The following is a 27,757-nucleotide window of genomic DNA, read 5'->3' as shown; positions in this document are numbered from 1 at the left end:
GCAATCGTAAAGCAAGGTCTGCTCCATCTCAGCAGGCTAATTCCCTGGCTCAGCTGCTGTCAAGTCCCCAACCCTGTTCATCTGAAGATACACCAGAGTAATTTGCTCACCTGAGCTCTGCCAGGGCTCAGCTGACTGACCTGAAATTTGTTGAAAGGGGCATTCTAGGTTCTGATAGGGGTGGAACCAGTAAGGGGATATTTAAGCTGGATCCTACAGCCTGTGTAGCTCGGCCGTATGACCTGGCAACTCAGAGTAGAACATAATTTTAAAGCAGAAATTAAAAAATTCCTTCAGTAGCACCTTAAAGACCAACTAAGTTTTTATTTTGGTATGAGCTTTCGTGTGCATGCACACTTCCTCAGATACACTTGAAACAGAAGCGTCAGACCCTTATGTGACCCTTATTAAGCCTTAATTTTAAAGGCTTGTTTTTCCTCTGCCAGGCTTAGGAAGAGCAGCAGCAACCCTGTTGCTGAATGAGTTTTGGATATGGCGTAACTTTACGCTGGCTTAACTTGCAGTGGCTTGCTTTACCGGCTTCTTGTGCTACCTAAGCAAAGTCCTTCCTTTTGAAAAGAATTCCCACACCAATGGCTTTAAAAGACTTCACTTTGAGCCACCCCACCTTCCCATCCTTACGGGAAAGTCAAGAAATCATGGGCACCCAGGAAGAGTGCCGACTGCCAGAACGCCAGTGTGGTGTCATGGTTAGATCACTGGACTAAGATCTGGGAGACCAGGGTTCAAATCCCTGCTCAGTCATGAAGCTCACTGGGTGACCTTAGGCCAGTCGCTCTCAGCCTGAACTACCTGACATGGGATAAACTACCTGTTGTGAGATAAAATGGAGCAAGGGGAGAGCTGTTTATACCACCTTAAGCTACTTAGGGCGCAAATGTAATAACCACCTCTGGCCCCTCTCAGGTGGGCACCATTGCCATTACAGTGGAACCTCGGGTTATGTACCGCCCCCTTTGCATATGCTTCAGGATACGCATGCGGCAAACCCGGAAGTCACAGAAAGGTTTCTGCCCGCCGCGCCTGCGCAGAAGCGGGCTACCGCCACGTGCGCCTACGCAGAACAGGTGCCTCTGGATACGAATGTTTCAGGGTAAGAACGGACCCCCGGAATTAATTAAATTCGTATCCAGAGGTGTTCATGGTGAGTTCCGGCACCTCTTTTTCTAGAAAAATAGCACTGGTAATAACTAACAAACTAAATACTGGAGAGATGATTCCTAGGATGAACCAAAGGGACACTCACAAGCACCATAAAGCAACCTTGAGGGTAAGGTCAACTTAGCAAAAAAACAAAACAAACACTCAAATCCAAACCAAAAAAGATTTCAACCCACCCATGAAAATGTCACTGAAATTTCCCATCCCCTAATTTTCAAATGCAGTTCCCTTTTATTGTTAGTTAATGGAGAACAGTAGAGAAAAAAGAGAGGAGAGATTTTCAGCACATCACTGGTGGAAAGCACAGTCTAAGGCTGGAATAGGGGACTTGTGGCCTTACAGCTCCCATAAGCCCTGGCCAACAGGGCCAATGGTCAAAGATGAAGGGAGTCAGCGCCCCACAACATCGGGGTGGCACCAGTTTCCCTGTCCCTGATGCAGGAGAAGCAGCTTCGGGCCTCGAGAGCAGGAGGCAAGTACAAGTATGGAAGCTGTGTGGCCACAGGAAGTGATGTCAGCATGAGGACAGCTCAAGTTCAGCAGACTGTTAAGAAGCGACCAGAATAAATAATGGCAGGTGAGGAGGGGGGGGGGAAAGAGAGTCAAAGAGTAGGAAGGAACGGCATGCGAAGAGCAAAATTTATACTAGTTGAATCACTTGGAAAACACTCATGGAAATTCCAAAAATAGCTCCTAATGATCCTATCTACTGAATGGTGAATGATTAATTTCTAGTTACGAAGCAATTATGTTGTCTTTCCACAGTGCAGGGGGAGCTACAGTAAGCCCACAGCGTGCTTGACAATCGGCAGAGAGAAAGGGATTTTGGATTAACAGCTTCAAAGACAAGAGGAAGCAATTTGCACTCCTTGTGATTTTCCAGGCTCTTGTTTGCCTCCTTCTGGCATATGTGCGGCTGACTCAACAGGTCTGGATGGGCCAGTGATTGAGCCTGCCCCATATTTCCTTTACAATCTGCTAATGGAGCCCAGTTAGCTTTGCTGGGCCTTATGCTTATCAGCTTGTGACATACCCTCCAACATTTCTCCAATGAAAATATGGATGTCCTATTCAATAATAATAATAATAATAATAATAATAATAATAATAATAATAATACCCCTTCCATCTGATTGGGTTGCCCAGTCACTCTGGGCGGCTTTCAGCATACCCATCAACATTTATCTGATGAAAAGAGGGACGTCCTAAGGAAAATACCAGGATCAAATCAGAAACTGGAACGGCTTTTGTCGATCCAGAACTGCCCCTGGAAAATAGGGAAACTTGTGGGGGTCTGTTGTGATGTAACATAGAGGCTGGCTTTTTCACTCATTGCACCAGTGTTGTGGAATGCCCTTCCTGGCTAAAATGCAAGAGGCCGCGTCAATATTTTGCTGGCTTCTGATGACATACTTGTTTAGTCCAGCATTCCTTTGAATTGAAATTCTGAGTGTATTGTTTTAACTGGGGGGTTGTTGTTTTTTTGGTGGGGGGAAGCCAACTGCTTTAATTGTCATGTTCTTTAATCGCTTGTTTCATTGTATGTTTTGATTAAGGTTTCTTTAGTGCCCCGAGGGAACTGTTATTGTGCATTTTAATCATGTACTGTTGTTAAAGTTATAAACCACACTTAGAAGCAATTTTGGCAGTATGAATAAAGACAAACAAGTGATACTTATTACTTTTATGTATTTCTGTTACCTTGTGTAATCAACGGTTGCCAACCTTTTCCGGTCAGTGGGCACATTTGGAATTTTGTGCAGAAGGGGGTCAGTAACAAAATGGCTGCCGCGGGAATGTGGCACAACACAAAATGGCAGCCGAGGCTATGTGGCGAAACACAAAATGCTGACCACAGATAAAAGAGCAGGTGAGAAGAGCCAAGGGCTACCAAATGGTGTGCAGATGGAAGAAAAACACCTGCACCAGCCACCACCACACATACTCAGAGAGAGAAGCTCTTTGTACCTCTCCTCTGTTCAGAATGGGAGGGTGGGCAACCAGCCCTGGCATGCAATGGAACTTGGGCATGCCTAAGAGGCCATGTTCAGAGTAGGATTGTTTAAACCTGTGCAGTGAGGAACTCAGCAAGAAGAGCCAACAGTTTCCAGTGCATTGCAGGGGTTTAAAAGGATTTTTACCGAGACTTTCTGTGGGTACCAGAGAAGGAACTAGAAGGCACACTGGTACCTGTTTTAAGAATACAGTATTAGATGTTTAATTTTCCTGAAATGGGAATATTGATTTGAGTTGCTATGTGTATTTAAAACGGTGTGTGTGTGTGTGTGTGTGTGTGTGTGTGTGTGTCCATCAAGGTACAGTTCTCATGTGATTGGCTAATAGTCACATGGGAGGTATGCTTTGACAGTTCGTGACAGTCTCTCTTTCTGTTACTGGTCGCTGTTACTGTATCTCTACCGGGCCCAGTAAAAGACAGTTTGCCTCTGCCTGTACTAAGTCAGACAGAGGGTGATCCCTATAATGTAAACAGGAAGGCTTCTGTCCAGGAGATTTCTTTATAAAGAAAAAACTCTTTGCTGAGCTAAAGAGCTACGTGGGAACTGAGACTGGACCCATGTTTTTATGAACACGAGTATGTAAGTATGTTCTTCATTTAAATATTTATTAAAAGAATTTACTCAGTTACCTAATAATAATAATAATAATAATAATAATAATAATAATATTTATACCCAGAAGAGTTTTTAGGCCTTTTGTTGTTGTTGTTAGCTACTCTGCTACTTCACATCAAGTTTAATTTTTTTCAACTACCCAATAACAACAACCTGCACATTGGTGACCCCGGCTGCATATTGTGGGCTACCTTCACCCCAGTTTCCTTTATTCAGGGACAGCATATGAATTAAAGCAGGAGCAGGTGCCTGTGGTCATCCAGATGTTGTTGGACTCCAACTCCCATCATTCCTCACCATTGGTCATGCTGGCTGGGGCAGATGGGAGCTGGAGTTTAGTGACATCTGAAGGACAACAGGTTCTCTCTCAATTAAAGTCCAGTCTATTTTAAGTACGATGCATAGGCCTGAGTTGCATGGGCCCACATCCCATAACACAAAATTATGTAGCTCATGAAGTGTGTGAAAGTTGCAGGAGATAGATGCAAACGACATGAGTCTTTTCTGTTATCGCCCAGCAAAAACATGGTGGGAAAGACACCAGGGACTAGCCTCATCCATTGAGTTTCAGTATGCATATACCAACAATAACCGGATAAGTCAACACCCCAGAAAGAATGGGCTTCCAGAAGAGCATGTACAGAAGGCCAGGCAGCCCAATTAATGAGATTAGAGGACTGCTATGTTAAGTTATTCTTTCAGAAGTGGTCCTTTGCATACATTCAGTGCTATATTAGCTATTCTGTCCAATAGACTAAACCTAGTCTGTGGTGAAAATTTCTCATCCTCCTTTTCTTGGGGGGGCGGGGGCGGCTGTTCTCCATCAATTAATGAGAAAAGCAATTGCATTCAAAAATTACGGGGAGAGAAAGTGATCAGTGAAACTCTCATGGGTTGGGAGCCAGGACTTGCTTCGTGCTTTTACCACACTTTTGAGGTGCTTGAGGGATGTTGTGTGTGTGTGTCCTGCCATTCATTCTACAAGTCATCTCAGCAGTGGCCTGCACCGGGCACCCTTCCCAGGTGCCCATGCTACAGTTAAAGGCCATAGGAAGACATGATGAGGAAGTGTGGGCAACTGGGGAGGCTGCAGAATGCTGAGGAGATATTTATGGAAAGAAAGAGGGGGGGAAGCCCCACACACTACCCTCAAACACCTCACAACAATAAAGTAAGCTCAAAAGTCTGAACTCACTGAAATTCTAAAAGTACCATGAGAATGAATGGGGGGAAATTGAAGTCTCTTTCACAGGGGAAGGATAATTTCAAGAAATCGGAGGACAGGTTTCAACACAGCACAAGATTAAATTATTTGCCTTCAACTGGTGGTTCCGGAGTCATAAACGGATCATGATCTGACTAAGCATGGGTTGTATAGACAGAAGCAGAAAAGGCTGATAGAAGGAGAGAGAGATAAGAGAAAAGAAGGAGACAGAGGAAAAAAGAAAGCAAAAGAAGGACAGATCTAGAAAGATAAAGTAAACATAAAATTAATTTGAAAGTTAAATTATTCAACGCAGCTCCCATGTTGCAGGTTGGGCTGAAAGATGGATTCTGAATCTTAACGGTAGAATCCAACTAGACAGCCCAGAATAATTTCACCCTTGTTGGGATGCAGGGCAAGGCTGGGGTGATCATAATAATATAATAATAATTTATTCAAATTCAGGATGGCCCGTCTTATCCCTTCTCCTGCTGCCCCTGGAAAACCTGCACTCCAAAGCTAGCGTTACCTTAGGGTCTCTCCAGATGACCCCCGCCTTTTCCAAAGGTTGACCAAGCTGCTTGAGCGGCTGGTGGCAGAAGATGACTTCCCGTCCCCCACGTGCATGCGGACCACTGTCGAGGTGGTGAATGCGCTGCGCACGTTCCTCTCCGGCTTGGCAAGGATGATGTAGACCTTTGGCACGAACATGCAGCCGAGAGCCACCGTGGCGCTCAGGCTGACGGAGAAACACATGGTGATAATCTTATAGTTGCTCCCAAAATAGATCGGCACGAAGGCCAGCCAGATGATGCAAGTGGTGTACATGGTGAAGGCGATGTACTTGGCCTCGTTGAAGTTGGCGGGGACATTTCTGGTCTTGAACGCGTAGAAGGTGCAGCTCAAGATGAGCAAGCCATTGTATCCGAGGGGAGTCACGACCCCCAGGTTGGTGGTGTTGCAGATCAGGTATACTTCTCGGATGCTCGGGTAATCGTGCTTTATATTGGGCGGTTCCATGATGAAAAGAGCGACAATGATGCCCAGTTGTACGCATATCAAGATAAACGCAATGACTAGCTGTGCACAGGCGCTCATGAAGCGAGGTTTCTTGGTGCAGATTTTCTTCTTGCTGCCGGCGAGGATCCTCGCGATGCGGTTTGTTTTCGTCACCAGCGCAGAGTAGCTCATAGCCGGGGAGAGGCCAATGCCGATTCTCTGAAGGTAGCAGTAGATCTGCTGAGGCTTGGCGATGAGGCAGAAAGTGCACAGGTAACCCAGAAATATGCCGGCTAAGATGATGTAACAAAGTTCTCGGCTGGACGACTTGACCACTGGAGTGTCGCGGTACATGATGAAGACCGCGGTGACAAACATGGTAGCCAGGAGACCCAAGCAGGCAAAAACAACTGCAGCAATTGGTTCCGGATCTCCCCAGCGGAGGTACTGGACTGGGATTAAATCACAACCTGGAATGGAGAGGAAGGAAAAATAAGTCAGTGAGGAAGAAGCCTCAGAGTAAAGAACTGAAGGCAATTGTGTATGCAACAATGGCATCGAGGAACTGTATGCACAGAAGTGGAAGGAAACAGCAATGCCCACAAAAGAAGAATGGATTAACAAACTAAAGGACTATGCCAAAATGGCAAAACTATCTGCTAGACTAAGAGACTCTAACAATGAGGTGTTTGTAGAAGAATGGAAACCCTTTTCAGATTACTTAAGTAAATGCTTTAATTCTTTTTCAAGACGAAATGGATTTATATCTCAAGCAACAGAAGAACAAGAATATGTTATTTTCAGGTTTATATTTTATACTTTGCGTCATGTTAGAAACACATGGGCAGTTCAGAGAGCAGAGGTATAGTGTCCAATCAAGTGGTATGGGAAGTCACAGAAAAATAAGAATATGTTTGTTTGTTTTAAGATGCATTATGTGAAAAACGAATTTATTTATTTTTAAAGAACCAAAGGCATCACACAGGTGTCCTTAAGCTTGCTGAGCAAGGGTTGTGGTGCTGGAATATAAAATCCTCTATGCCATTTGCCTACTCTTTCGTTTGGGGGAGATGCAAAGCCTCTGAAGCAGACACAGCTTGTGTTTTGCCAAAGGCCATCTCGCTCTTCCAAAATGTGTTAACACACACACACACACACACACACACACACACACAGCCCATTAACATGCTTTATGGAATATTGCAAAGTGTGGCTTCGCTGCAGTACTTTTTCAAACCAAAGGCTTGTTTTTGAAGCATCGACGTATGTTTGCATCCTCTCAGGCTCCTTGACATACACGTAAACTCCTGCAGTGGGCATGCCACACGATGACCATTTAGAATTGTTATTATTTAAATGCATATCCCACCTTTCTTCCCAAAGGAGTCAGTGAGGCAAATGCACCAAGGATTAAAAACATCTAAAATGCAGGTGCAAACTGGGAAATTGTTTCAGAAGAGGGAGGTCTTCAGCAGATGCCGAAAAGCAATAGAGATGGGGCCTGACTCATATTTGATGAGAGGGAATTCCAAAGGAACTGGCCTGTGCAAATCCAACTGGGAATTCAATGTCCACAAAAAGAAATTTCTCAGAAAACCACTTCCCACTTTCCTTACTTCATGCAGATTTCCTAGTTTGATATAATCCTCCTCGGGGCAGTTGACCTTCCCAGCAGCTCCTTGATTGTTACTCATAAAGCTGATATTTGATTGCTCTTCTAAGCTTGTTGCTGTTGTTCTTTGGGGCCCTCTGTTGAGTCCTTACAAGCCAGCTGGCATAGGGTTTTCTCATATCTAAAACTACTTCATCCTTAGTCAAGTATTCAGCTCCTTGAGAAAACCTCACCTGTGCTCTCACAGTCCTCTTGATTGCATTTTCAGTGCACTTTATAACTGAACGCCAGCCATCCTTTCAATGATTAAAAGCGACACACACTTTCCCAATCAACCTTGTCAAAAGGGGTAGAATTATATTCTCCATTAACATCTGCCTTTCATCTTCTCCCACTCTGTAGCTTTATGGAAAGTAAATCCTATTGAATTCAATGGAACCTACTTCCAAGTTAGGATTGCAGCTTAAATCAAACCAACCCATTGAATCTTGACCAAGATAGATAGATAGATAGATAGATAGATAGATTCCTTCCTTCCTTCCTTCCTTCCTTCCTTCCTTCCTTCCTTCCTTCCTTCCTTCGATCCAGAACATCATAAATGGTTCCCCCACATGCTATCCTCCTAACAGCCCTGTAAGGTAGGTGGAAGTTGAGATACAACCAATGCACTTCATGGCTGTATGGGGTTTGGAATCAGGGTTTTCCTATCCTTTGTTGTTGTTTAGTCGTTTAGTTGTGTCCGACTCTTTGTACCCCATGGACCATAGCACGCCAGGCACTCCTGTCTTGCACTGCCTCCCGCAGTTTGGTCAAACTCATGTTCGTAGCTTCGAGAACACTGTCCAACCATCTCGTCCTCTGTCGTCCCCTTCTCCTAGTGCCCTCCATCTTTCCCAACATCAAGGTCTTTTCCAAGGATTCTTCTCTTCTCATGAGGTGGCCAAAGTATTGGAGCCTCAGCTTCACGATCTGTCCTTCCAGTGAGCACTCAGGGCTGATTTCCTTAAGAATCGATAGGTTTGATCTTCTTGCAGTCCATGGGACTCTCAAGAGTCTCCTCCAGCACCATAATTCAAAAGCATCAATTCTTCGGTGATCAGCCTTCTTTATGGTCCAGCTCTCACTTCCATACATTACTACTGGGGAAACCATAGCTTTAACTATAGAGACCTTTGTTGGCAAGGTGATGTCTCTGCTTTAAGATGCTGTCTAGGTTTGTCATTGCTTTTCTCCCAAGAAGCAGGCGTCTTTTAATTTCGTGACTGCTGTCACCATCTGCAGTGATCAAGGAGCCCAAGAAAGTAAAATCTCTCACTGCCTCCATTTCTTCCCCTTCTATTTGCCAGGAGGTGATGGGACCAGTGGCCATGATCTTGGTTTTTTTGATGTTGAGCTTCAGACCATATTTTGCGCTCTCCTCTTTCACCCTCATTAAAAGGTTCTTTAATTCCTCCTCGCTTTCTGCCATCAAGGTTGTGTCATCTGCATATCTGAGGTTGTTGATATTTCTTCCGGCAACCTTAATTCCGGCTTGGGATTCATCTAGTCCAGCCTTTCGCATGATGAATTCTGCATATAAGTTAAATAAGCAGGGAGACAATATACAACCTTGTCGTACTCCTTTCCCAATTTTGAACCAATCAGTTGTTCCATATCCAGTTCTAACTGTAGCTTCTTGTCCCACATAGAGATTTCTCAGGAGACAGATGAGGTGATCAGGCACTCCCATTTCTTTAAGAACTTGCCATAGTTTGCTGTGGTCGACACAAAGGCTTTTGCATAGTCAATGAAGCAGAAGTATCCTATCCTTCCTCTAAACAAAATAATTTTTTTTCTCCCAGTAGCACCTTAGAGACCAACTAAGTTTGTTATGAGGATGGGCTTTTGTGTGCTTGCACACTTCTTCAGATATACTTCTTCAGATTTCGTGTGCATAGACATGAAAGCTCATACCAATAACAAACTTAGTTGGTCTCTAAGATGCTACTGGAAGAATTTTTGTTTGTTTGTTTCGACTATGGCAGACCAACACGGCTACCTACCTGTAACTTCCTCTAAATGTTACCCCGGCCGGGTTCTTTACTTCATATTCACACTATTTATTCATAGATGGGAGCTGCTATGGGGGAGCAATAATAATAATAATTTATTATTTATACCCCGCCCATCTGGCTGGGTTTCCCCAGCCACTCTGGGCGGCTTCCAACAGAAAAATAAAACTCAGTGATCTATTAAACATTAAAAGCCTTCCTAAATAGGGCTGCCTTCAGATGTCTTCTAAAAGTCCGGTAGTTGTTTTTCTCTTTGACATCTGATGGGAGGGCGTTCCACAGGGCGGGCGCCACTACCGAGAATGCCCTCTGTCTAGTTCCCTGCAACTTGGCTTCTCGCAATGAGGGAACCGCCAGAAGGGGACCTCAGTGTCCGGGCAGAATGATGGAGGTGGAGATGCTCCTTCAGGTTCAGCAATGCATTGAAACACAAAACTGAGTAAGAAGCGAGATGGTAGATATGGATTGTGGCTATTTTGTGTATGCTGCTTCCCAAACCACAGGTGGGAGTGCACTGGATGCAGAATAAATGGGAGTGTGTACTCCCATTTGACTGTGTCGACCACAGCAAGCTATGACAAGTTCTTAAAGAAATGGGAGTGCCTCATCTGTCTCCTGAGAAATCTCTATGTGAGACAAGAAGCTACAGTTAGAACTGGATATAGAACAACTGATTGGTTTAAAATTGGGAAAGGAGTACGACAAGGTTGTATATTGTCTCCCTGCTTATTTAACTTATATGCAGAATTCATCATGCGAAAGGCTGGACTAGATGAATCCCAAACCGGAATTAAGATTGCCGGAAGAAATATCAATAACCTCAGATATGCAGATGACACAACCTTGATGGCAGAAAGTAAGGAAGAATTAATGAGGGTAAAAGGGGAGAGCGCAAAATATGGTTTGAAGCTCAACATAAAATAAAACTAAGATCATGGTCACTGGTCCCATCACCTCCTGGCAAATAGAAGGGGAAGAAATGGAGGCAGTGAGAGATTTTACTTTCTTGGGCTCCATGATCACTGCAGATGGTGACAGCAGTCACAAAATTAAAAGACGCCTGCTTCTTGGGAGAAAAGCAATGACAAACCTAGACAGCATCTTAAAAAGCAGAGACATCACCTTGGCGGCAAAGGTCCGTATAGTTAAAGCTATGGTTTTCCCAGTAGTGATGTATGGAAGTGAGAGCTGGACCATAAAGAAGGCTGATTCCCGAAGAATTGATGCTTTTGAATTATGGTGCTGAAGGAGACTCTTGAGAGTCCCATGGACTGCAAGAAGATCAAACCTATCCATTCTGAAGGAAACCAGCCCCGAGTGCTCACTGGAAGGACAGATCCTGAAGCTGAGGCTCTAATACTTTGGCCACCTCATGAGAAGAGAAGACTCCCCGGAAAAGACCCTGATGTTGTGAAAGATTGAGGGCACAAGGAGAAGGGGACGACAGAGGACAAGATGGTTGGACGATATAGCCTGCAGATGGTTGAGAACGACCCTCCGAATTCACCTTTGTTTTTGCTCTAGGTGAAATCTGGTGGCAGCACAGTAAGATCGAGCTGGCAACTCAGCTTCCACATCAAGGATTGTTCTTCAGCGCCTCATTAGTATGCTTAGGGTAAGCCTTCCTTTGGCTGCTTTTCAGGGAACTTCTTGCTAGCTTACACTTGAAGTGCTAAAGGGCTGAACTGTGATCCAGGAAAAGGAGAAGGTGGGGGGGGGAGAGCAGGGGTGTCCTTAATTTACTCCACCAGATCAGTTAGATACTTTTCTTCCAACTATATGAAAATGCACATTTTTGAAGTCTAGTGCAATTAAACAGAAGCCTTTCAGGCATTCCACAGACTCCAAAATACAGAGCTTCCTTGTTCTCACCTCAAAAATCAAATTTCCAACACATTTAGAGGACATTAAGAATGAGAAATGCCGATGTAGCCTGCAGATAAATCAAAAGCTGGTGGAATTAATTGCATCTACTCTCCATCCTTGCCTCCAAAGCTTCTGGAAGTAACTCTTTGTTTTAGTTGCTCCATGAGTGACAAAAATATGGGATTCAGCCCCCACAGGAAGTAGCAGTGATTGTCACAGTTCTGGCCCAGACCACAATGACACAGGTTCTTACTTGAGAAAAAGGAAGAGATCTGACTTGAGAGCAGAGAAGACCTAACAGGCTCAGCAGCAGGAAATGCGTCCCAGCGGCTGCTATGCTCTGGCTAGAGGGCAGGCAAGGTGAGGCTACACGGGTTGGGGAACAGTGTTCAAAGTCTAAGGAGTCCAAGATCAGGGCAAAGATCAGAGTTGTCCCAATGGGTAGGCACGCCCACCTGCCAAGCCTTTAAAGACAAGGCAAGGAACACTTACTTGTAAGACTCTTGTGCCTTGCAAAATTGCTGGGTCCGCAGATGCTCACTTTGTTGGGAATGATGTACCTGTTGCCAGTGATGGGAGTGCTGCCTGGTCCTTCAAGACCAAGAGGTGACCTCCCCTTCTGACTCTGGTTCCTCCACTCCTAGCATTGGGCAGATGCCCTCCCTGGATTCCGTTGCTGTGTTCTTCTCCCCAGGAAGTAAAATGGAAGATGGGAATCCTGTTTACCCAGCCAAGGCAGCCATATCCTGGAAGAAGGAAAATAAAAAATTCCTTCCAGCAGCATCTTAGAGACCAACTAAGTTTGTCATTGTTATGAGCTTTCGTGTGCATGCACACTTCTTCAGATACTTGAAGTGTGTGTGCACACTTCTTCATATCTGAAGAAGTGTGCATGCACACGAAAGCTCATACCAATGACAAACTTAGTTGGTCTCTAAGGTGCTGGAGGAGACTCTTGAGAGTCCCATGGACTGCAAGAAGATCAAACCTATCCATTCTGAAGGAAATCAGCCCTGAGTGCTCACTGGAAGGACAGATCCTGAAGCTGAGGCTCCAATACTTTGGCCACCTCATGAGAAGAGAAGACTCCCTGGAAAAGACCCTGATGCTGGGAAAGATGGAGGGCACAAGGAGAAGGGGACGACAGAGGTCGAGACGGCTGGACAGTGTTCTCGAAGCTACGAACATGAGTTTGACCAAACTGCGGGAGACAGTGCAAGACAGGAGTGCCTGGCGTGCTCTGGTCCATGGGGTCATGAAGAGTCGGACACGACTAAATAACTAAACAACAACAAAGGTGCTGCTGGAAGGAAATTTTTTAATTTTGTTTTGACTACGTCAGACCAACACGGCTACCTACCTGTAACTGGGAGAAGGAAGTATCTGCTTCTTCTTCTAGACTCTGTTCCCCAGTCTCAGCTCCCTCTCATCACCCTCCTACCATTTGACAGAATGAGGCAGCTGCCTCAGGCAGCAGATGCTGAGAGGGCAGAAGCACCAGTCCCCATAGGACCAAATTCTCCATTCCAATCCTGCTGGCTTCAAAGGTTTGCTTCACCTGTGTGTTCCCCACAGGGAACGCACTGCAAAGCAGCACCCAGCAGAATTGAACTCTCCACTCAGCAACAGGTTCAATCCTGTTGGCTGAAGGGGCCATAGAAAGCCATAGAAAGCTGAGTGTGAATCCCCTTCCTCCATAGGGCACCGAGGGGGACAGGAACAGAAGATAGTTTCCTGGAAGACATAATGGCTGGCTGAGACCTTGCATGTACTTTTTCCTTTTAATCCTTATAAAAATTCATCAGAATTATAACGCTTATTCCTCCTAATATACACATTTGCATGCAACTTTGCGCAATACGCACTTTTTTTTCTACCAATTTCACCATGTAGAACCACTTTCTCTTTGTTATTTTCAGCAATGTGTGCATTTCCACACACACCTTCCCCTAATATGCACATTTTTGTATACAGTTTTTGGCTGGAGAAACAGGCGTTGCATAACTCAGGGAGGTGTGGTTTCCAATGGGTAGATGTGCCTCTGTCCACATATTATTTGGGGAAGCGTGAATTAAAGAGCAATCCCACCCCTAGTTGCAGGTCCCATTCATAAGAGCATAATCTACATACCAGTGAGCTCGTGGTTGGGCCAAGAACCCAGCTCGCAAGCTGTGCATGTGTATTCATCGAAGACAAATTCGTTCTCTTTACATCGTGTGCAAGTCCAACAACAACTGACTTCACCTTTGCGGATAACCTAAGAAGGAACACGCATCAACATTTCAATGTCTGCAAAAATATTTTGCTTTATGCAGTTTATTTTTAAAATTAACCTGCCTCCGCCCCCGGCTCACATTTTGTACACCTCTGTCCTGTACATATATTTTACCAAATGGGCTGAAGCTATTTATGGATGTGATTTCCATATGATCAGCCAACACTTCCCTTGAGCTAAAACTACTCACCCATTTTCAGATTAGCTTTCAACGCTTGCCAAAAGCTGGGCCCCAGCTTTGGTCGGGAGCCAGAAGCCCTGAGCGCATCATGAACTCAAAAGGACCTTCACTTACCTTGATCTCTCCTTTCTCACACGGCTCGCTGCAGACAGATCTGATGGCAGAATTTTTGTGGGCCCAAATTTCGTTGTCGTCCATTTTCAGTTCGCCGTTGTCCCAACTTCCAACGTTGATATAGTCAAAGTAGTCCTTTCCCATTTTCTTAAAGTTCATGATCTCGTACCTTTTGAACAAAAAGGACGAATCATGCAGTTGAGTTTAACACAGAGCTGAGGACAGCCATGTAAGGAAACTGCCTTATATAGACTCAGACAATTTAGCGAAATATTGTCTATACTGTTTGGCAGCAGCTCTTCGGGGTTTCAGGCTGGGAGTCACAATTAACCTGGTCCCAGAGAACAGTATGCACTGTTAGGACCAGCCCAAGACCTTTTGCCGCCTGAGGTCCATTACTTTCAGTGAGGCTACTCAGAGTAAAACGTAGAATTTTGATGAGTCTACTCTACTTAGAATTTTGATGAGTCTACTCTAAATTGGCCTTGGTCAGATACAACCACAGCATATTGTGCCACAGGTATGCTGCATAGTGAGATAAACAATTAAAAAGCCAAAATAAATAATGGCATATGCAATCCAGACAAGGAAATATAAATTGCCAACAGAAACAATGCAAGTTAAATATGACTATACTAAATAGGGCTAAAATGTATCTACTTCATAATAAAAGCATTGTTTAAAAACTTGAAATATTACATTGGGTTACAAATTCTGATAAAGGTATGCTACATTAATGATGCATGTCTATTTTTTATATATATAAAAAAAATCCACTGGCATTCTACGGTGTTCTGTGATTTATGCAACCCTGAAATGCTGCCAGGCATTACACAGGAATTTAAGAGGCTGCCTTACACTGAGTCCATCTAGCTCAATGATGCATCAATGAAACCCAGCCAGGTGGGTGGGGTATAAATAATAAATCATTATCATTAAATTATTATACACTGAAGTCAGCAGCTTTCCAGGGCTTTAGAAAGGGGTTTCTCCTGCCTCTTCCTGGAGATGCTGGGAATTGAACCTGGGACTGTCATGTGCTCTACCACTGAGCCACCACCCTTCCCCTGAAGTTAATGGCTGGATCCAGAGTTGCTGTGAGCAGAACCCCCACTGAGATCCTACCCTAAACCAATGTGATCTTTGCGATCCCCTTGCCCTATCTGTGTAGATTTCTGGCCATTTTGAATCACTGCTCAGGGGAAAGCAGAGCATCATCATCAACCATGGAGAAGGCCATGGCATTGCCCTTTCACCTGTGGAGTCTACTCATCTTCCTATATGCTGATCATCATAGCATCATTTCTCTCTGACCATGAGTAAGAGGTCCACACTCCACACTGCAGAGACTTGGCTAAGAGCCACTGTGTTTTCTCACCTGCATGGATCTTCCTAGTCCTTTTCTAAGCTTCAGAGACCATCTGTGTTTTCTCACCTGCATGGACCACAGGCCTTTAAAAGGGTTTATTAAAGGGTTTATTAAAGTGTAATTTGAATGTGTGACTTTTCCAAATAATTGGCGGTTTGGGCAGGTGCCGTTGGGGCTGAGTTTTTGGCTATTATTTGCATCATCACTTGAAAACTTTCACACTGAAAATTATGTGATTCTCAGAAGCCCTGAAATACTGATATATATTTCCCCGCACACACAACTTATGTGACCCAAAGTATAATTTTCCTGCTGTTGATAATACATAATAGAGGTGAGACCTTTTCCCCTGGGCATTCAGAGGGAAGAGAAAGTCAGGCAGAGAGAAGGCAAGAAATTAGTTGACTGTCTGCCAAGGAAAAAAAGCGTTAAGCCTTTTGATGCTCGCTTCAAGTGATCAAAATCACTGGCTGACGGAGGTTCTCTGCCAACCAGCTAATTCAAGTGAATCCAAAATAGTATGAGAGTAAACTATCATTTAGACTTCTGCATAAATCAGCCAATCCGATCCATGGTATAGCCACGATGTGTTTAAAAATATATTTGCAGGACTCTCATTCACATGGAGGCAGAAGCAATTCACCAGGCTGGCTTCCCAGCAGGCGCTGCTTACTGGGAGGAAGAGGGGAAGGGGTAAGGCAGTTGGGAGGTTGCTGTGGTGCAAATGGGGCCAATCCGGCACTTCTGCTAGTGCATTTACACTTTGCCGACCTCCCCACTGCTTCATCGTCTCCCTCCCAGTAAGCATGGGTGATCCACCTGCCGGAAAGATAGCACAGAAGCTCTGCCCCACTCAGAAAGCTGTTTCTGCATGAGAGATACCCATCACGTTCAGCTTAATATGTGGATAATGCCCATTCACAGATGTTTCCACATTGTGGGCTGAGCAGCACACATATGGACATTGGTCTGGGGCTACTGTACGGGACCCCTGCTTCTCACTAGACAGTTGAGTGATGCCTGGCTAGGCATTTAGCAAGGCACACATCCCAATAGTAGCAATTAAGACAGGGAGCAACGATTAAGGCATTTCATGCTTTCCAGATTGATAGCTATTTAACAGTACCGTCCCGGTGAGTCTCCATTCTCGTCGAATGTGATCATATCCCCAGAAACTCCAGTGAAGTTGGCCTTCATAAGAGAATCGAGGAGTTTCCGTCCATCAATGGGCTTCATAGCATCACAAAGACCCGCGTAGCCTGGGCAAAGTGCCGTCTGCATGTTATGCAGGCCGTAAGCCATGGAGTATATTGCGTTAATCACAAAGCCCATCTTGGAATCTTGGACATGTTGTGTTTCTAAGGTCAAATTGCCTGTTGAGAAGCACAGCACATTGCAATTGTTAGCATGCTCAAGGTAATAAAATCAAGTTTTAATTTTATATCTACAGGAGCCCCTACCCCCTTTTAGGGCACTAGAATTTTTTTTTGGGGGGGGAACCCAGTTCTGAGACCGGATACAAACATTCACTCTTCAATAAGGTCAACGACAAAGCACTGCTATTTTCACGGAAGTCATCCCACGGGCTTCATCGATAAGTGACTGCAAACCAAGTTGCTGGCATCTCAATAAAAGACGTTAGTTAAAAAGAACAGTTGGAAGAAAATGTTCCCTGGCATATTAGCTGTGAAGGACCAAGCGATTTCCCTGCAACCAAAAATATTACCATGACGACGAAATATTGTGAGATTGCCGAAGGAGCAGGCCAATGTCAAAGCATGTGTTTCTGAAGTCTCTCCGTGCCATGGCTTGAAAGGTGTCGAGCACAAATAGTTTTTGTTGAAATCTGTGGGAGCAGCTGAGCACATAAGGACCTTCTAGGACAATGGCCATTATAAGTCATTCTAAAGGGAACTCACCCACACCTTCCGCTGGAAGTTAATAAATAGTGTTCAGCTGGAAAGGAAAGTGTTGGGTTTGTGCTTCTTCCAAGAAGCTATTCATGCCCCACAGTCATCCTGAAAAAGCATCACTTTATATAACTCTGCATCAGTTTGTGAAATATTCCCACATGTCCCTATTTTCTCCCTTTCTTTGCTTTTTTTTGGGGAGGGAATGTGACAATTTTCGGGCAAGTTCCTTTCTTCAACGTTCAGCTTGCTGGAGTCTCTAGAACGTAAAACTTAGCAGAGCAAATGGAAGCATCATTCAATGGCATCAAAAGTCACCTGGAGATCAAGGAGAATCAAGAGGGTCACACTCTCCCTGACTCATACATCATACAGGGCAGCCAGCTCACCATACATGGTGGTTTCCATGCCAAAACCAAGTCTAAACCCTGACTGAAATAGATCTAGAAAATCAGTCTCAGCCAGGAGAGTCAGGATTTGGATATCAACCATGTGCTCAAGAACCTTACCCAGGATGTGGACATTAGTGACCCCTTAATAGTAGACTACATTTTCTGGATCCAGGGAAGCCTTCTCAAGGTGTGGCCCTTTAAGTAAGCCAGGACTCTTCCCTCTCATGAGGAGGCATTAGTCACCACCCTGGCCCAACCAGCTGTCCCCTCTTTATCAATTTTTATCAGCTATGAAGGGCAAGCGCCAAGAGCACATGTGATCAACTACACCAATCCAAGAATTTTGTCCACATTCTTGAGCTGTGCCAGCGAAAACTCATCCAGGAAAACAGAAGGCATTCTGGAAAATTTGCAGAATTTTGGATTTCAATGGGTGGCTGGCTGTGTTTTGGTTTGAATGTTGTTTCAGAAAGTGCCAATTAAGCAGCGCGTATTTTCCCAGTCCATGCTCAGGAAGGATTTTACAAGGGCAGAGCATTAATTGAAGGGGTGGTGTAGAATAATTTCATTTGAACCCACAGGATCTTCGGTGTATCATTAATAATATGCATCATTTCTTTGAGTTGAAAGGCTTCATAATATAATTTAAGATTAGGCACTCCCATTTCTCCTTTGTCTCTAGAACGATACAAAGTTTGGAGGGTTGTTCTACTTTGCTTACCATCCCTGCTTCTCCACATATATCATAGCTGTCAAGTTTTCCCTTTTCTCGCGAGGAAGCCTATTCAGCATAAGGGAATTTCCCTTTAAAAAGGGGAGAACTTGACAGCTATGATATATATGTATTTCTGCAATTGCCTTCCAGTGACTTCTCCTATTACATTCAAGGTGCATTTATTGCTCAGTGGCACTAATAACATATAGGGCATCCCTTCAATTATCTTCCAAGACCTCACCATCCCCCCCCATGTGTCTTGCTTTGCAACTTGCCCTCCTATTATTCAGCTTTTTTCCAGTGCTCCAGAAATTAGCCTTGTCAAATGCTCCTTTCTCAGAACCTCAAATGTTTTCAAAACAAAATAAAAAAATTCCAGCCAGTAGCACCTTAGAGACCAACTAAGTTTGTCATTGGTATGAGCTTTTGTGTGCATGCACACTTCTTCTATGGAAGGCACCACATTGAGTCACATGAAATGGAAGTCCATCAGGTATCTGAAGAAGTATGCATGCACATGAAAGCTCATACCAATGATAAACTTAGTTGGTCTCTAAGGTGCTACTGGAAGAATTTTTAAAAAAATTTTGTTTCGACTACCCTGTTTCTCATATTTTAAGACATACCCATAAAATAAGACATAGCAGGATTTTTAAGCATTCAAGGAATATAAGCCATACCCCGAAAATAAGACATAGTGATAGGCACAGCAGCAATGCCGGCTGTGGCAGGAGGAGGAGGAAAAAAATAAGACATCCCTTGAAAATAAGCCATAGTGTGTTTTTTTGAGGAAAAAATAAATATAAGACATGTCTTATAATATGAGAAACACGGTACATCAGACCAACACGGCTACCTACCTATAACTAGATCAAATGTTTTCTGTTCTCTTTATGCAGCTCAGCATTCTAGAGCCAGTTGCCAGGCAACCCCCAAGTGCATTCTCTTTCCCCTGCTCTTTTTGGACTTGGATCTCATTGGCTAGGAGTGTCGTTTAGGAGCTACAGCTGGTACAACAACGACAACCATTCTTGGGCAGGGATAGCCTGACCACAGTGTTCAAATGCATGGATTGGTAACCTCAAAGTTTTATTATTGCAATGTGCTCTGATGTGGGGTAGGGTTGTGGGAGGGATTTGGCCCAGTTCACATTTAAGGGCAAGCCTACTTAATTCTCACTTTCCAAGACAAGATGCTGACTGAAACCCAGCCACCTTGTGAATATTTCACTTCTCTGAATTTTGCAATGCGGATCTCTAATAATAATAATAATAATAATAATAATAATAATAATAATTGTCAGGGGGTTGTTGTGGCTAATCTTGAGTAACGGCCCTCCACATCTGCTGGTTTTTCAGATGTTTTTATTAGTGCATATTATTCACAGTGCAAAGAGTCTGTAAACATGTCTGCCTCAGTCCGAGTCAGAAACCTGCAATGCCTGCTTCCTGTTGCGCACCCAACACAACAGCCTGGGAACTGCGAAGCGCCTCCCTCTGCTCCTACGGGGAGCCGTTCACCTCAATTCCGGCGTTTGGGGGGGGGAATGGCCTTCCTGCTGACTGTCTGCCGGTCCTTTCTTCCCCTGCTCTTTCTCCCTCCCCTTGGAGCAAGGGCTCTCTGATGCTGCCAGAGCCTCGGCTCTGCCTTCCTGTTTCCTGGCTCTTGTAATCTGATCCTGTGCTCAACTGGCTGCTCGTCAAGGAACTCAACCTGATGAGAGGGGGTTGTTCTCTATAAACCTTTCCCCTTACAACAATAATTTATTATTTATACCCCACCCATCTGGCTGGGTTTCCCCAGCCACTCTGGGCGGCTTCCAACAGAAATATTAAAATACAATAATTTATTAAACATTAAAAGCTTCCCTAAACAGGGCTGCCTTCACATGTCCTCTAAAAGTCTGGTAGTTGTTTTTCTCTTTGACATCTGGTGGGAGGGCGTTCCACAGGGCGGGTGCCACTACCGAGAAGGCCCTCTGCCTGGTTCCCTGTAACTTGGCTTCTCGCAGCGAGGGAACCGGCAGAAGGCCCTTGGCACTGGACCTCAGTGTCAGGGCAGAACGATGGAGGTGGAGATACTCCTTCAGGAGTAAATGGACCAAGGCCATTTAGGGCATCTCCAATGAAGTAATGTGTACAAAAATCAGAGGTGGATTTAGGGGAGAGCAACCGGATCACCCTCACAGGGCACTGAGCCAAGAGGGATCCACAACAATGATGTAAAATGGAAGGTAAAAAAAGGGGGGGAGTGTATGCAGAAATTTGGTGTTGCACAGAGCACTGCTGAAATTTGGAATCCCCAAGTCCGCCACTGCAAAAATATATGCTAGGACAAAGTGTTCATAAAAAGGTGTCTATTGGAATTCTAAAATGCATTGCATTAGGCAATACTGCTTGACAAAATTGTGTATTGCATGGTGCAGTTGTCAGAGTGCCAGACTAGGAGCTGGGAGACCGGGGTTCAAATCCACATTTGTAGGCCATAGGTAGTAGATTGTTGTGCCAAAGGTTTGATGCAAAAGGGGGGGGGTTGGAAGAAAGAAGAGAGGTGGCATCATGCAGGTGTTCTTGGAAGCACTTTGAAGAGCGGGAGACCTTCATCCTACTGAGCAAAGGCTGCAGTGCTGTAATATAAATCTCCCCATGCTGTTTGCCCACTCTTTTGTTTGGGGGAGATGCAAAATCTCTGCAGCAGAAACAGCTTGTGTTTTGCCGAAGGCCATCTCGATCTTCCAAGAGGCATTAAAACAGACACACAACAACAACAACAACAAACACAGAGGCCATTAATGTGCTTTATGGAAGGTTGCAAAAAGTACATTTGCTGCAGTGCTTTTTCAAACTAGCAGGGGTGTCAGTGGCAAAACATGCTTTTGCAGTTGCTCTGCGATGGAAAGCTGGCTAGCGCAGACAGACGTAGGAGGCACGTTAATTTTAATCAAGACATTCATATATAAACCATGAAGAATACTGCAGGGTTCCACACAGCCACCTTCCAATTGCTGCTACGGTAAGGCAATACTTCATATATTCTACACAATATGTAGGGAGACATAGGAAGGCGAGTTCTCTGAGTCAGGCCATTGGTCCAGCAAACTCAGGGTTGTCTACACTGCCCGGCAGTGGCTGGCCATCCTAGGGTTCCAGGCATGGGACATTCCTAGCCCTGCGTGAAGATGCTGGGGATTCAACTTGTCACCTTCTGCATAGAATCATAAAGTTGTAGAGTTCAAAGAGACCTCGAAGGTCATCTCATCCAACCCACTGCAATGCAGGAATCTTAGCTAAAGCATCCATGACAGGTGACCATCCACCGTCCAAGGAGAGTCCGTCACCTCCAAAGGAAGCTTGTTCCACTATTGAGCAGCTCTTAATGTCAGAAAGCTCTTCCCGATGTTTACTCAGAATCTCCTTGTACCTTGAAGCCATTGGTTCGATTCCTACCCTCTAGAACAGGAGAAAACAATCTTGTTCCATTATGTGCTCTGTCACTGAGTCATGGCCCAGGAAGCATACCTGCCAAGTCTCCCGCTGAAAAATGTGGGATCAGTAGCGTCGCGGCACTGGACGTTGCGTAGAAGCAACTTCCGGGGCTGTTCTGACCATGTTTGGGCACCGGAAATTGGGCAGAGCGGCACCGGAAGTCGCTTCTACGCATGCCTGGCGGTCATCTTGGTGGTGGCCGCCGCCATGAGGCCACCACCAAGATGGCCGCTGGGCATGCGTAGAAGCGACTTCCGGTGCCGCTCTGCCCTATTTCCGGTGCCCACACATGGGCAGAGCAGCACCCAAAATGGAGGCTCCCTGGCAGATAGGAAATCCGGGGGATTTCGAAGGATTTTTCTCCATTCGGGAGAACAGCAGGGAACAGATTAAAATCCGGGGGTTTCCCATGAAAAATAGGATACTTGTCAGCTAAGCCCAGGAAGGGAGGTGGCACTTTTTAAGACTTGATGGGGAAGCTGTGAGATTCAAACATCCCTCTGTTGACATAGCTATTTAAAGGGACAGGGGACACCTACAAATCAAGGGACTGAAACAGCTAATACAGTCATCAGACTCAAATGCTCCCTACTGACTTTTTGTTTAATAATAATAATAATAATAATAATAATAATAATCCTCACAGGGTTGTTGCAAATTAAAAATTGAGAAGGTACATGGAATCTGCTGTAGTGATAAGAATGTTGGGCTATGACTTGGGAGACCAGAGTTCAAAGTTCCCACTGGGTAACCTTGAACTAGTCAACATTTATCAGCCTAGCCTACCTCACAGGGTTGTTGTGAGGATAATATGTGGGGAGGAGTAGGCATGCTACTTTGAGAAAGTTAAGATAAACATGCAACAAAACAATAAATACAAATGTCACAAAACAAGTGTTTACACATCTTTCCTAATTGCTGCAGTCAACTAGATTTTATTCAGAGTAGACCCATTCAATAGCCATGGCTAATTTAGGCCCCTTGATTTCAACAGGTGTACTCTGAGCAACCCTTGATGTGGAAGCAATTCAAGCTGTCTGTCCCGACCCCCCATAGAAGGGGACATTTGTTACCCAAGGAAAATTTGAAACCTACAGGGAGGGAGGGAGGGAGGAAGGAAACGGCATATTACCTTTTTGTTCTGGTAATTTCTCCTCCTAATTAAGAATAATCAGCATAATAGCTGTGAGAATAGATTGCACTGGAAATCCATTCTAATTGAAATTAAGTGGAATGCTGAGCAGTAAATTATGTTGCAATATGCAAAACTTTTAACAAAGTATTCACCCTCAGAATTAAGTGTGCATGCACTGTGTAATTAATTATACTAGTCGTTTAACAGAAACCAAACTTGAACCAGAAACAACATTGGTAGTTTTTTTGTTTTGTTTTTTTTAAGAAAAAACACACAGAAAACATCTATTTTATTACATACAGTTCTCTTCAATTTTCTTTTAAGAGCGGGATGATTTTGATCTGTGCTGGGATTTGTGCTGTGTAATTTTGTAGATGGCCTAGTGATGGTTTTCCAGGCAGACAATTCAAACTCAAGTGAATAAGAGTTAAATTGAGATGGGTCTGTTTCACACTTCACGGAAGTCAACCGCTACCAGGGATTAAGCTGAGCTACAAACCTGTGCTTTTCAAAACTAGGTTGATTTCTCAGCCCACAGAATGTGGAGAACGGGGGGGGGGGGGGAGAGGATGGGGCGGTGGCGGTGGCAAACACGCCTTGCTAAATATTATTGTGGGTTTGACCAAAGGGGAGCAAAGCAGAAGGCTTCTTCAAGCAGGTCAAAAGCCCATCTAGCCCATCACCTCACAGTAGCCAATCAGAAGCCTACAAAAAGTCCACAAGTACGTAGGATCTTGGTGCACCTGGGAAGATGTGGCAATCTGTCCCTCCTTGACTGTCCCACTCATTCACTTGCAGGGAATTCCTAGTCACCTAATACTAGCAGGTGTATCCTTAGCTACCTGTATTCAGTGTTTTCCTTTTCTCCACAGGTAGATTCTGCTTCTTAATTTGATTCTTCTGAAGGTCTACAAGCTCCTTGAGAAGCTGCCTCTTGTGCCATTCTTGCAGAGCTATTGTGCTGCTTAAATTGTGATACTGTATTGAATGGTACACCAGATACCACCTGCGAGTGGTGGGTTTTTTTTTTAACCTAAATAATTGTAATGGCTCTGTATGCTCCTCCCACCCACTGGATCGGATTCAGGACCCAAATCCAGGACTTCATATTGGGTCCAATTTGACCTGGGCCAACCTCCGCCTCCCGAAGCAATCCAAGGGCCAGCCCACATGTTCAATCAAGGTTTTAAAAGGTTAATTAAAAACACAGGTGGAAAGGGAAAACAATGAGGCACTGCATCTCCTTTCCACTTCTCCCAAACACACTGCAGAGAGCAGGACTGAACCTTCTACTCTCTGTGAGTGGAGATTTTAATTCTGCTGGCTCCTGTTTTGCCAGCACAATCCCTGCTAGGAATAGTGTTCCTTACGGGGTCCCGGATCAGGTTTAAGGTGCTGGTTTTGACCTTTAAAGCCCTATGCAGCTTGGGACCCTCGTACCTACGGGAACGCCTCTCCTGGTATGCCCCGCGGAGGACCTTAAGGTCCACAAACAACAATACTCTGGAGATCCCGAGCCATAAGGTGGCTAGATTGGCCTCTACTAGAGCCAGGGCCTTTTCAGTATTGGCCCCAACTTTGTGGAACGCTCTTTCCGAGGAGACCAGGGCCCCGCGGGATTTGTCATCTTTCCGCAGGGCCTGCAAGACAGAGCTGTTCTGCCTGGACTTTGAGTTGGACTTAGCCTGACCCCTGTGTTTTCCTCCCTCATGGCCTGGATTTATGGACTACTTGAAATGAGGCTGCATTTTAAATTTTAATACTGTATTTTAATCTGTATTTTAATTAGTTTTTATGTTTTATTGTGGTTTTGTTGGTGTGAGCCGCCCTGAGCCCGTTTTTTGACTGGGGAGGGCAGGGTATAAATAAAAATTTATTATTATTATTATTATTATTATTATTATTATTATTATTAACAGTTGTAAGGTTGGAAATCTGTACAGGAGAAGATTCATGGGGTTAGACACACTGCTGGCCACTGTTTCAGCAGTCCTAGCAAAGTTAGAAATGGAAGAGCAAGTGGCTTGCAAGATAAGACCAAAGGCCAATCTAGTCCAGCATCGTGTTCTCACAGCAGTCAATAAGATGCCTGTGGGTGGATGTGCAAGATAACAAAAGCATTCTGGGAAATGATATATAATGGGTTGGGGAAAAAATGTTTAAAATAATGTTTGTGAAAAAGACAGAAGCTTTCTTACTAAGAATTTTAGGTGCAGAAATACCAAAGGTGCAGAAACAATTATTTATGTATGTGACGACAGCAGTGCAAATACTATTGACCCAGAGATGGAAAGAAGATAAAGTCCCAACCAGAACACTTTAACAACTCAAAACTTTGGCAGGATTTGAGTAATGCTTGTAATGTACTAAAACTAAGGTAAAAATTGATTATTTTAAGAAAAATAGAGAAAATATATGATGCAGTTGAAAAAGATTGAAAATGGAAACCACAGAAGGGTGGAAGGAAGTCTAAGGATTCAAGGAATCCTAAATGTTGATGATCATGTCTAATGTTTGAATTTAAATGTGTAGTGTAAAACTGAATAAAAAAGATTATATATATAAAAAGATGTCTGTGGGAAGCACACAAGAAAGACCTTTAATATGTCTTTTTTTGAGTTGCTGTAACAGACATCAAGCTGTATCGATTAACTGCATCAGTCCTGGACACAGGGCAAACTTCTCCAAAGCACAGTTTGATCCTTTAAAACTAGCACACCCCATTAAATGCACCCATGTTCATTTCTCCCATCCTAATGATGGCGCAGAGTCCCTTCCTTTACTTCCTTTACTTGCTGTTTTTATCTGTTTCTTTGGGACTCCATATGTCTCGCCCGACTTCTCTGACACGGAGCTGAAAGCATTGAGAATCAAGGTGGATAACTCTGAACACTTCTCCTTCTCTGTAACGCTTCGGCTGGGCAGAAAATCAATGCACTTAGCAGAGGCAGCAGCAAGTGTTTGAATTAAGGACGGCTAAAACTTCCAACAAAAAAGAGGCTGTATTTTCCATGTTAGCTTGGCCCCTGGATGAAGGGCAAGGGAACATGTGCTGCTGCTGCTGCTCAAGAAGCTCCCTGTTGCTGAGCTCGCAAGCCTGCAATGACACCAGGAGATCTACCCAGCATGCAAGTAGACTAGCAGGCATAACGAATGGACTGGATTTGACTGAGTGGGTCTCAGGCTGTATACAAATGGGGAAGGGCCATAATTCAGTGATAGAGCACGTGTTTTGCCTGTCCTAGGTTCCACCCCCAGCATCTCCAGGCAGGGCCAGGAATGCCCCTTGTCTCAACCCTTGGAGACCCAATGTCAATATATACAACCCCAGGTTAGATGGGCCAATGGTTTGACTCAGGATAGGGCAGTTTCCTGCATTCTATTATCATAAGAATAAATATTCCATTGCAAGTGAGGGTGTTTTGTGGAGTGTGTTTGTGCTCTAGCTTTGATTGTCTTCACTCCATAGCTGCCAAGTACCCCGGTTTCCCCGGGAAACCCCCGTTTTTACTTACCTTTTCCCAGTGGCCCCCTGTATCACTTCGTCTCCCGTTTTTCTCCGTTATTTTCTCCTGCCGGCGGCCATTTTTTTTATTTCTGATTTGCCCTTCTATGGGCACAAAAATGGCTGCCGCCAGCTTCAAAAGTCGCATCTACGCATGACCAGAAGTGCGTAGACGCGACTTCCGGTGTCGGCGGCGACCATTTTTGGTGCCCATAGATGGGCGGGGCGACACCGGAAGTTGCGTTGACGCACTTCCGGTCATGCGTAGAAGCTACTTTTGAAGCCGGCGGCAGCCATTTTTGGTGCCCATAGAAGGGCAAAGCGGCACCGGAAGTTACGCCGATGCAACATCCGGTGTCACACGGCTGCCGCTCCCGGATTCTGCAGTCCGGGATTTAGAAGGTAAGCTTCACTCTTTAACAGAAGAATGCAAGAATATTGTCTTCTGCAGATGCCATAGAAACCAAGCAGGCTGGCAGAGGAAGATGGGGCAATCTGTCCCTCTGCGACTGCCCCACTCACTCAACTGCATGGAATTCCTAGTCACCTAATGCTAGCAGGTGAGTTGTTAAATATAACCCTGGCTCATATGGGCTTGACATTTGCTGCTCTGTTATATTTATCACCGTCAGCAAAGTCACTTAAATAATGCAAATGAAGTCCTCCGAGAAAAGTCCCGTTGACCCTTTACCGAGCAAACTGAAAACAGTGCGCAATTTGAGGAGAAAGGAAAAGAGAGGTTTTGTCTTTCTTAGTTCAGTCCTTGTACATAGGAGGAGGGGGGAAAATCAGCTAAAATATACAGAGGGAAACCCCCTCTGAACTACATAGCCAATCAGAACATGTGCTACCTCAGTGAACATCATGTGACTCTGGTTGCTAAGCAACCCTTCCGCCGCCCGCACCCCTCTAGGCTAGCTGACTTTTTGACAGTATCAGAGCTAACCCTTAAGTTACAAATGAAATAATCTCTGCTGCTGGAAGAGCAGAAAAGTATCTGACTGATACTAAAAAGGTAAAGGTAAAGGGGCCCCTGACCATCAGGTCCAGTCGTGTCCGACTCTGGGGTTGTGGTGCTCATCTCGCTCTATAGGCTGAGGGAACCAGCATTTGTCCGCAGACAGCTTCC

The 27,757-nt window shown here is 44.6% G+C and overlaps 1 protein-coding gene across 1 annotated transcript in view; it reads right to left on the bottom strand.

The window, feature by feature from the left end:
• Positions 1–5,243: 5,243 nt before the first annotated feature.
• GRM5 (glutamate metabotropic receptor 5) overlaps positions 5,244–27,757 on the bottom strand; it is a 107,445-nt gene continuing 84,931 nt past the window's right edge. Inside the window, exons 4-7 of the mRNA XM_088668420.1 lie at positions 16,613–16,859; positions 14,118–14,286; positions 13,678–13,804; positions 5,244–6,488 (exon numbers count right to left, since the gene is read on the bottom strand). Coding sequence (XP_088524546.1) covers positions 5,545–6,488; positions 13,678–13,804; positions 14,118–14,286; positions 16,613–16,859 — 1,487 coding nt within the window. The 3' untranslated portion in view covers positions 5,244–5,544. The remainder of the gene's footprint in view (positions 6,489–13,677; positions 13,805–14,117; positions 14,287–16,612; positions 16,860–27,757) is intronic.

Source organism: Zootoca vivipara, chromosome 4 (assembly GCF_965207765.1).
Source record: "Zootoca vivipara chromosome 4, rZooViv2.hap1.1, whole genome shotgun sequence".
NCBI classification, from domain to species: domain Eukaryota; kingdom Metazoa; phylum Chordata; class Lepidosauria; order Squamata; family Lacertidae; genus Zootoca; species Zootoca vivipara.
The sequence above is the reverse complement of the archived record's forward strand: the minus strand, read 5'-3'. Positions and strand labels throughout refer to the sequence as shown.